The sequence below is a fragment of the Schistocerca serialis genome, chromosome 8 (assembly GCF_023864345.2).
Source record: "Schistocerca serialis cubense isolate TAMUIC-IGC-003099 chromosome 8, iqSchSeri2.2, whole genome shotgun sequence".
NCBI classification, from domain to species: domain Eukaryota; kingdom Metazoa; phylum Arthropoda; class Insecta; order Orthoptera; family Acrididae; genus Schistocerca; species Schistocerca serialis.
Window position 1 is genome coordinate 563,374,013 of NC_064645.1, and position 11,732 is coordinate 563,385,744.

The 11,732-nt window shown below is 38.2% G+C and overlaps 1 protein-coding gene across 1 annotated transcript in view; it reads left to right on the forward strand.

The window, feature by feature from the left end:
• LOC126417120 (vesicular inhibitory amino acid transporter) overlaps window positions 1-11,364 on the forward strand; it is a 108,376-nt gene extending 97,012 nt beyond the window's left edge. Inside the window, exon 3 of the mRNA XM_050085015.1 lies at window positions 10,162-11,364. Within this exon, the coding sequence (XP_049940972.1) occupies window positions 10,162-11,328 (1,167 nt within the window). The 3' untranslated portion in view covers window positions 11,329-11,364. The remainder of the gene's footprint in view (window positions 1-10,161) is intronic.
• The last annotated feature ends 368 nt before the right edge of the window (window positions 11,365-11,732 follow it).

An 11,732-nucleotide genomic window follows, 5' to 3' on the forward strand; every position in this document is an offset into this window, starting at 1 on the left:
CTATACGGATGGGGGAGGAATGATGTGGACAGAAAAGGGAAGAGGAGAGGTAAGGGAGGCAGTGGGAAACAAGTTAGCAGAAATTTAGGCCAGGGTGATTGCAAGACTGCAGGATATGCTGGAGAGACAATCCCATATATGTAGTTCAGAGAAACTTATGCTGGAAGGAAGTAACCAAATGGTCCATGTAGTGAAGCAGCTGTTGAAGTCATTAGAGTTGTTGTGTGCAGCATGTTCTGCTACTTGATGGTCGCATTCGTTGTTTACCACACTTTGGAGATGGCTTTATGTGAATGGACAGTTGATTACTTGTCATGCCCACACAGAATGCTGTACAATAATTGCAGAATAACTGATACATAGCACGGCTGCCTTCACATGTGGTCCTGACTTTTATTGGGTAGTAGATGCCCGTGACTGGACTGTGGTAGGAGATCTTGGGCGGATGTATGGGACAGGTCTTGCACACGGGACAGGTGTCGCACCTGGGTCAACCGCAAGGGTGCAGTATTGGGAGCAGGATTGGAGCAGGGATGGACAAGAATATTCTCTAGATGGGTGGGTGGCAGAACACTATCATATGACCCAGAGTAGTGCCTTATGAAAAATAGACTGAGATTTTATAATACCAAAGCATACAAGTATATGAAGTTATGTTAAAATGTATTGTGTGACCATGCATAATTTTGCTCATACTTTTTTATGTATATATTTGCATGTTCTATTTCTTTGCAATGGTTTCACATTCATTTACATGGGCATTTGAACAACATCCATACAATACCGTACAATACTTGTCTTCGCCTCTTGCACTCATGTTGAATGTTACCAGGACTTACTTCACATACTGTTCTTGATGCAGAAATATTCCATCCTCAAGCTTCATTGCTTGAAGGTCTCTCGGGCATGCAGCCGAGTTTACTGGTCATTGTAGAACGAATTTTCGATGGCGTAATGTGCCATCATCATCAGGTTACTCCTGTTGACTGATGTCCTAGGCCGGTGGGTGGTATGGTATATATACCTGTCGCCTCTCCCCTCCACTGACTCCGCGTATGGACTGAGGGATGTGCAGGCTGCGGTTGTGGGGGTAGCTTGTGCTGACGAGATGACTGATGGGGGTCAGTATGCAAGCCGCCTTCAGCGAATGTGGTGCCCCATATCCGCTGCTCCTGCAGAACTTTTATTGCTGGATTCCACGCTTGGCTGAGTTGAAATCTGTTGTCCTTGTTAATAAGGTTCTCGTGCAGCCGGATTTCAATTGCTTCCTTGTATACACAGACCCAAAAGCGGGATGTGTTGTGCAGGACTTCTGTGTTCCCATATTTCATACGATGATTTGTCTCGAGGCAATGTCCTGCGATTGCAGATTTTGTAGGCTGTTGGAGCCTTGGTGTGCCGTTTGTGTTCAGTACACCTTTCCTCGATTGTGCAAATGGTTTGCCCCACATTTGCTTTGCCACACTCGCACCGTATGAAATAAACTCCAGATTTCCAGAGTCCTAAATCGTCCTTCACTGTCCCTACAAGGGACTTGATCTTTGGCGGCAGGCGGTAGACGCATTTGATGTTATGACATCCTAGAATCCTGCCTATTTTTCCAGATACATTGCCCGCATATGGTATGTAGGCTGTCGCTTTCGGTGGATCATCATCAGGTGTCGGCTGTGGTGTGGTCTTCTGCTTGAAGGCGTGTCGAATTTGGCGGTCACAATAGCCGTTCTTCTGGAACACATCCTTGAGGTGGTCTAGTTCCGGTTTTAAGCTTTCTTCATCAGAGATCACAAGAGCTCTGTGAACCAATGTATTTAGTACTCCTTCCTTTTGTGATGGGTGATGACAACAGGAGGTGTGAAGGTAAAGATCCGTGTGACAACCCACACGGATCTTTACCTTCACGCCTCCTGCTGCCATCACCTGTATGTGATGACAACCCACATCACCCATATGTGATGACAACCCACACGGATCTTTACCTTTATGCCTCCAGCTGTCATCACCCATAAATGAATCAAGAAATAAACATAACAAATAGTACTAAATTGTGTAATTAATAACAGAAATTTTAAGTGTGTCAAATATTTCATAATTTTAAATATTTCTAAAAATAAAAATAAAAATAATTTCAGCTGTACATTCAGAGCTAGAACATACTGACTGTAACAAAGGAAATAAAGTAATTTCTTTTTACAGATTTTAGCCTGAAATATAACACATTGTCTACAAAATCATACCAAATTCTTTTAGAAAAACAGCTGAGATAATATTAATCTGTTCAAAATACTAAAATATTTCAGGTATCAACTACTTCTGTTGAGGAAAAGTAATGCTAGAGAAGGGCGGCCCTTTACAATATTTTGTGACTTATTATAGAGTTTGCCAAACAGTGTACAAAACGATGCCAAAAGATGGAATACAGAAGTATGGAAGTACCTGATACATAGTGTATTACAGAAAACATTCGAAAAATATCTACTATAAAAGTCATAATTTGTACACATATCAGAACATGGCATTCAGATTTTCAGATCTGTGCAACATTCTGTCACCAGACAAATAATACAAAGTCAAAACTACAACATTACTACACTAAACTATAGAAATAAGTGCAGAGCCAAAGTGAATTACTAGAATTACAGATTTCAACTTTACATCTATAAAGTCACACTTCAAAATCTTCAAAAGAGAACAGAAAAAAATTCAGAGCCTAAATGTCTGAGGAGTGAGCTGACCCGATAAACTCACAATGACATGTACAGACCAAAAGAATATACTCAATCATGAGTAGGAATATAGTACAAAATCAGTCAGCCACATAAACCAGAGTATTCAAGGATATGTTGACTCATGAAAGGACACAATAATGAAAAAAATATTAGGGTGTAAGCTTACGATGTGGGGACTGGCCCTTGAATCGAAACCAGATGAAATGTTTTGACACAACAAAATGAATAAAGTTCATAATCATATCAATAAGTTCAATCATATGTAAAGAGTAATTATAAGAAGCATCTAACCTCAGTCAATACTTAGACAGTCGCAATGACCAGGGGTACCCAAAACAGAGTGAGAAAACATACATTTATGTTGATTAACACTGTCCATGCCAGTAACTGTTTTTCTACAAAAACAGTTTCATGAATTCTTAATATAGGATGATTTCTTGGCTAATAATTTACAAATCTCAGTCACAACATTCATGATTCGATTAGATTAGATTTACTTACATTCCAATTGATCCATAGTGAAGAAGTCCTCCAGGATGTAGAACATGTCAGAAAAACAATAATACATGACAAATGTTTACAATTGAAACAAATAAGCTAATGTACCTTCCACAGGTCCTAAGTGGAATGATCGTCATTTTTTTTAATGAACACTATATCAAGGAATCATTTTACAAACATTCATTTACTAAGATCGCATTAATGCACTGAATTTAAAATTTAGAATTTTTTTTTTATTTATAAGGTAATAAAGATATAATAGAACTACTACAATACATATTTGCAATGAACACATTACTGCACTGAAATGGTGCAGAAGTTAGTTTGTACTTACCCACACACACACACACACGCACACACACACACACACACACACACACACACACACACACACACATGCTTATTTACTACGAACATGTTATTGCACTGAAATGATGCAGAAGTTAGATTGTACTGATTTGTGTATATATATGCTCATCAGTTGGCTCTACTGAGAAATTCATCGTCGAAGTAGAAGGAGTTGGCCACCAATAAATCCTTTAGGTAGGCTTCTCTTAAACTGGATTTCATTTGTTGTTAAGCTTTTTATGGCTGCTGGCAAGTTACTGAAAATGTGTGTTCCTGAATAATACAAACTTTTTTGTACAAGAGTAAGTTACTTTAAATCCTTGTGAAGATTATTCTTATTTCTAGTATTGATTCCATGAATTGAGCTATTGGTTTGAAAAGTGATATATTTTTAATGACAAATTTCATTAAGGAAAAAATAGATTGGGAAGCAGTAGTTAGTATCCCTAGCTCCCTAAACAGGCTTCTGCAGGATGTTCTTGAGTTCACACCACATATAACTCTTATTGCACGTTTTTGTGCCTGGAAAACTTTAGTTTGGCTTGATGAATTACCCCAAAAAATAATCCCACATGACATTATGGAATGAAATTAAGCATAGTATGCTAGCTTTTTCGTTCTTATATCCCCTATGTCTGACACAATTTGCATTGAAAATAGAGATTTGTTAAGACACTTCAGCAGTTCTGTGGTGTGCTCCTCCTAGTTGAATTTATTATCAAGCTGTAATCCTAAGAATTTAACACTGTCCACTTCTTCTATCTGCTTGTCATCGTATGTTAGGCATATACTCATGCAACACCGCTTACAGGTTCTGAACTGCATTTAGTGTGTTTTTTCAAAGTTTAGTGACAAAGAATTGCCTAGGAACCAGTGATTAATGTCCACAAATATTTTATTAGCTGATCTTTCTAAGACTACACTTGATTTGCTATTTATTGCAATGTTTGTATCATTGGCAAACAAAACGAACTTGGCATCTGGTAATGTTACTGATGAAAGGTCATTGATACACACAAGAAAAAGTAAGGGCCCTAACATGAAACCTTGTGGGACCCCACATGTAGTTAGTTCCCAGTTGGATGATGCCTGATTGCTTAATACATGTCTCTTTCCTAATAACACCTTTTGTTTCCTGCCAGAGATATAAGATTTGAACCATTTTGCAGCATTTCCTGTTACACCATAATATTCTAATTTACTTAAAAGGATATTGTGATTTACACAGTCAAATGCCTTTGACAGATCACAAAATATACCAGTTGCCTGCAATGAATTAAGTACATTTTCACTTAGCCTTCTCAATATCAGAACCCTTTAGAAATCCGAACTGCGACTTTGACAGTATGTTATTTATGATAAGATGGTTATAAAGCCAATTGTACATTACCTTTTCCAAAATTTTTGAGAATGCTGGCAAAAGTGAAACTGGACGGAAATTTGATGCTATTTCTTTATCTCCCTTCTTAAACAGTGTCTTAACTTCAGCATATTTCAACCATTCAGGAAATATTCCACTGATAAGTGACTGGTTACACAGATAGCTTAATATGTTACTCAACGCAGAATCACATTCTTTAATTAACTTTGTTGATATTTCATCATATCCACTAGATGTTTTTGATTTTAAAGATTTTATGATGGACATTATTTCTGCTGGGGTAGTGAGGGTCAAATTCATATTATGGAAGTTACTTCAAATGTCTGGTCTGAGGTATTCTGTAGCAGCATTTACAGAACCTGACAACCCCATCTTTTCAGTAACAGTTATAAAATGTTTGTTAAAAAGTTCTGCAACACTATACACATCTGTCACCAATGTATCATTTACTCTTAATGCTATTTTTCCCTCTTCATGTCAGGTTCTACTGGTCTCCTCCTTCACTATATCCCATATTGTCTTTATTTTGTTATCTGATATGACTATCTTTTCCTTGTAATATATTTGCTTTGATGTCCATATTACACTCTTTAATATTTTGCAGTGTTTCTTGAAATATGCTATAGCATCAACATCAGAACTTTTTCCAATTGACAGACACAGTTTTCTTTTTGTTTTACAAGATACCCCTATTCGTTGAGCAATCCATGGCTTTTTTGTATACTTTGCTCTAACCTTGGTTAGTTTTGGGGGAAAACAGTGCTCAGATAAGATAAGCACTTCATTAGCAAAAGTGTTATATTTTTTATTCATGCCATGAGCACTGTAAACATCATGTCTCTGAGCAGTGTCCTAAAATAATCAATTTTTTGCTTATTGATTACCCTCTTGAGCTCAGATTTAACAGATCTTATATCCTGTTCAGTATTAACATTTAACAGAAGGGACTGCATGTCATGGTCTGAGAGGCTATTGACTATTGGTTTTGTAATATAATTTTGTTCTTTGGACTTTTCTATAAAGATATTATCAATGGCTGTTTGTGAGCAATTGGCTATCCTAGTGGGGAACTTTACAGTGGGAATTAGGTTGAATGATGGTGTTACTAACTCAAATAAGTTCTTATTGGGAGAGTCTTTAAGGAAATCTACATTGAAATCACCAGCAACCACTATTTCTTTGTTTTTGGTTGTTAAATGGATCAGTACAGCTTCATGGTGGTTTATGAACAGATTAAAGTTACCTGGAGGTGCTCAATATACACTTAATACTATGAAGGATTTATTGTGAAATTCTACTTCTGTTGCACAGTCTTCTACATGCTGTTCTAGGCAAAATACATGAATGACTATGTTCTTAAATTTATGACAGTTCCTGATGAATGTGGCAACTCCTCCTTTCTCCATTTCTGCTCTACACAAGTGAGATGCTAACCTAAATCCTTAAGTTCTATACCAGTGGTCACATGATGTTCAGAGAGGCAAATTATGTACGCTGGGTTTGAGGACTCTAATTCATCTATGCAGATACTTAAGTCATTAATTTTATTTCTCAGTCCTCAAGTATTTTGATGCAATAAAGATAGCTGACATTTCACATTGACTGAGTTAAAATTGGGTAGAGTTGAAATATCTGCTGATTGTTGCAAATTCTTAACCAATAGCTGTTTATGCTGATGTAATAAGCTAGAATTATGTTTTTTGGTTTCTTTCTCAAACTGAAGTTTGTCTCAATCCTAACCTCCCTTAAAACTTGGTTTCTTTCTGTCCTCCCTACCCTAAAAAAGGGTCTTTTCTGAACCCTAGTTCTGTAGTTGACAGATGCCTGAGTACATTACCCAGCACCCATGATCTCTTGTAAGCTGACTGGATCAGCACGGTACAGCCATACAGCAGTGTGGTAGTCGATCCATCCACATATTTAAGTTTCCTCGCTAAATTTCTCATCACATAGTCCAATGGATAGGTAGCTTCTTGTCTAGCATTCACATCAAATCCTGAAACATTATTTTGTGTACTAAATACGCTGTTCAATACCTTCCTCACATCACACACTATATGCTCTCCCTATTTATATTGCAAAAGCAAGTATATAGGATTTACATAAGACATAATTAAAAATTGTTCACATATTAAACTTTAATAAACAGAGTTAAATGCAATGAAAAAATGAACTAGTAAGGTGACAAAGCACAAATCTATTGCAAACAATTTGTATAGTTGTATGAACATCCAAACATAGTGTATCATAGAATTAAACTCAGTCAATAGATAAGACAGACCTTTAGAAATCACATGATCTTACATACTATATTCCTGAAAAACAAAAAACAATTATATAGTCATATAAATCTGCAAACATAATGTATATTTTCTTCCAGACTAGGGATCATTACGCAGCCATGTTCAAAGGTCTTGTCTTCTATACTAAAAGTTAGCAGTACTTGACATTTTACCAATTTGCTTTGCTTACCAGTAGCTCCTCTTATCTTTACACGTACGATAGACATTTCCAAAAAATGCTTACTATACTTGATCTTGTCTCTAAATTGTTCACATATACCACAAATCAGGCTTCATGTATCAGTCAAATAGCTACCTTCCCACTGATCAGTCTCAATCTTAATGTAAAGACACCCAAAATCTGAATCATCTCCTCCGTTGTCCAATACTTCAGGCAGAAGATCACTTTCAATTTCATCAAATGCTACGTACACACTGTCTTTACTTGGTTTCATCAACTTTACTGGTATCATAGCACAACTTTGTTTACTCATGTTATCAGGTAAAGATTGAACACAATGAATGGATTCCATGGCACAACAAATATCACTTGTTACATAAGGAACACAAAATATATTACTGTCAAAATTACACTTCCTTCTTAGATCTTCTTTCACTTCATTCCACCAATTTGATACAAATTCTGACTAACCATAGCTACCTTATTCCAGAATGCACATTTATCTATGTTATCATCAATTTGGTCCCAAACAAACTTCAAAAAGTTTTCACCTTTATTCTCTAGGCTCACAGGTAACTCACCTTTACTGTTTGGATCTTTACTCTGCATGACATTAATGAAAAACTATTTTGACTGGTCTGGTATTCCACGACTCACATTTACAATATTACATATGTCACTTACCTTACCTGAATTGTCCACATCATTCACAGATAACTCTGAAACTTCCTTATTCTTAAACGCCACAAATACCTGATACTCATCATCATCATATTTCTCTAAAATTACTTAATCAGAAACGTTACTAACAATACAAGTCTCATCTCCATCAGAGACACTTACCTCACCTACATTCATTTGCAATAAGCTACCAGCCTCTGAGTTACGAACGTCAGTTATTTCACAGCTCTCATTCACATCTGCATCAAAAATATCACCTAGTTCAAATCCAACACAGTCATCGCCTGCCTTACATAAATCAATGGCACTGTTTTCCAACCAAGAGAAGAAATCATTAGTACATACTACATCAAAATCCACTCTTATCACATTCTGTTTTGTGATTAGTACCTACATCACCATAATTAAACATAGTATCCCAAAACTTTTGACCAAAACATAAATGAGAAATCTGATATTCCTTCTGTTCAGTTTTAGATACATGAGCCATATCATTAACACTGTTATTACTGTTTAATTGCAAATATAACTTGGAGGTCCTGTGCTTGTTGTGTTTCCTTGCCTCAAAACTGTGGACCTTCATTGAGGTGAACTGCTGTTTCTTCTACCAAAACTCCAATGGTTATTCCCATTATTCCCATCCCACTGATGTTCAAAATTTCTCTCTCTATTTACACTTTGATCCTGGTAGAAGTTACCATTATCTCCATTTCTATAATTATTCCCATTGTGATTTCTATCATTCCAATTATTGTGGTACATACTTCTTCCTACTGCCCTGTCTAGCGTGTCAACATAGCGTAAAAATTGTTCAAGATAATCGTCAGGTCCATGTATTAAATCCCACCACAACCTTTCTGGTAATCTTCTTTTAAGTGCATCAGTGAATCTCATTTCATCAAATTGTTTGCCAAGGTGTTGTGATACACAACCCCACAACAGGCTACAGCATTCCACTCACCCCACTGCTGCCCCACACTGAACCCAGGGTTATTGTGAGGTTCGGCCCCAGTGGATGCCTCCCCCTCCCACCCCACCCCCCCCTCCCCCAGGAACATCTCATTCCAGATGAGTGTAACCCCAATGTTTGAATGGTATAGTAATGACGGTGTAGGCATACGTGGAGACAGTGTTTGCACAGCTATTGCTGACATAGTGGAACTGAGGCAGAATAAGGGGAACCAGCCCGCATTCTCTGATGCAGATGGAAAACCACCTTAAAAAGCCATCCACAGGCTGGCTGACACACTGGCCCTCGACACTAATCCACCAGGTGGATTCGTGCCGGGGACTGGCACGCCTCCCTGCTCAGGAAGCGGTATGTTAGACTGCATGGCTAGCTGGGCAGGCGAACCATCATGGTACAAATGTTTGCAAAGGAAATTCATCATACATATGTTCATACCTACAACACAAGAGGAAAAAATAACATTTATTATCCATTACTAAAACTGTCAGTGGCTCAGAAAGAGTTCAATATGCACCAACAAAAAGTTTTGATGATTTGCCCAGTACCATAAAATGTCTGACAAGTAGCAAAGTAAGTTTTAAATCTAACCTATAGTCATTTCTCCTGAACAGTGCCTTCTATCCCATGGACTTAAAAAACTATATGTACATTAATGTTAATACTAATCACATATACATACCCTGTAAACTGACTCATTCTACATCATTCCAACAAAAGAATCATTCAAATGATCTGCAGAACACATAACTAACTAATTGTAATAGAAAGTTCTGGTATACCCACTATAACTGCAGTTTATTGTTAGTTTCTGTTTCCTATTTGTATGATATGAGCTGAACCATTTTAAAGTAACATGTGTTTCTCCCTTGTTCTGTTGTATGCCATTTGAGTACAATGAGCAGAATATTCATAAATTTTGGAACTCGAGAAAAGTACATAATAGTTTACTTAGTAGTTCCAATAATTTATATACATTCTGCTAATGATATTTATTCTTTTAAATATTTACCTTTAACTAACTTGCTACATTACTAAGTATTTTGGAATGATGATGGAGAACATAATCACCATAAAACAATGTTATTTTTCAGGGAATGTTCATCGTGTCACTACCATTCGCAGTGCTCCGTGGTGGCTACTGGGCAATTGTTGCCATGATAGGCATCGCATATATCTGCTGCTACACGGGCAAGATCCTGGTGGACTGCCTATACGAGGACGGGGTGCGCGTGCGGGACTCCTACGTCTCAATCGCGAGTGAGTGCTTCGGGCCCAAGTGGGGGGCACGAGCTGTCAATGTGGCACAGATCATCGAGCTGCTGATGACATGCATCCTGTATGTGGTGGTCTGCGGCGACCTTATGGTGGGCACCTTTCCAGAGGGTGCCATCGACACGCGTAGCTGGATGATGCTGATCGGCATACTGCTCGTGCCGCTCGGCTTCCTCAAGTCACTGCACCACGTCTCCATGCTCAGCTTCTGGTGCACTATGTCCCATCTTGTTATCAATGCCGTCATTCTCGGTTACTGCCTGCTGTACATCGGAGACTGGGGATGGTCCAAGGTCAAGTGGAGCATTGACTTTGAAAACTTCCCCATCTCCCTGGGTGTCATCGTGTTCAGTTACACGTCACAGATCTTCCTGCCAACACTCGAGGGCAGCCTCATAGACCCCTCCAAGTTCAACTGGATGCTCAACTGGAGCCATATTGCTGCTGCCATCTTCAAGTCCCTGTTTGGTTATGTGTGCTTTCTGACCTTCCAGAATAATACGCAGCAGGTCATCACCAATAACTTGCATTCCCAGGGCTTCAAGGGCTTTGTTAACTTCTTCTTGGTGGTGAAGGCAGTGCTATCTTACCCACTGCCATACTATGCTGCTTGTGAGCTCCTGGAACGTGCCTTCTTCCGTGGCCGACCCGAGACTCTGTTCCCGACCGTCTGGGCACTTGATGGTGAGCTCAAGGTTTGGGGCTTGGCCTTCCGTGTTGGTGTTGTCACCTTCACTATTCTTATGGCCATCTCCATTCCACACTTTGCCATACTAATGGGTTTCATTGGCAGCTTCACAGGCACGATGTTGTCTTTCATCTGGCCATGCTACTTCCATCTGAAACTGAAGAGGCCGATGCTGGACTGGGGTACAGTTGCCTATGACTGCTTTGTTATTTTCCTTGGGGTCCTCTTTGGTATTATTGGAGTATATGATTCTGGCTCTGCTCTCATCAAGGCCTTTGAAATAGGCCTGCCATTCTGAAGTTGTAGTGAGTCTGTCAGTAGCCAGCTAAATGTGGTCTGCCGAAAATATTGTATAATATATTATACATATAAATATGTATATGCACTAATTTTAATGTATTTAATTAACAAGTTGTAATTTTAATACAAAGCCTGAAAACAGGAGTCACTGAGTGCTGTTGACAATAATAAAGATATATGTTGGGCTACCTGTGGAATCCGACATTTGGAAAGCAGAACTGAAGACATAATATTGTAAGCTGAATGTGGCACATTTTGTGTGTTCCTTTTTGCATCTTATTACATTGAAGTGGAGACATTCAACCCAATTTGTTAAGGCATACAAAAAAAACTGGGAGAAATTTTGATAAAACATAAGAGAGCAAATGTAGTAGTGATTAATATGTTTCATAATGCATTTTA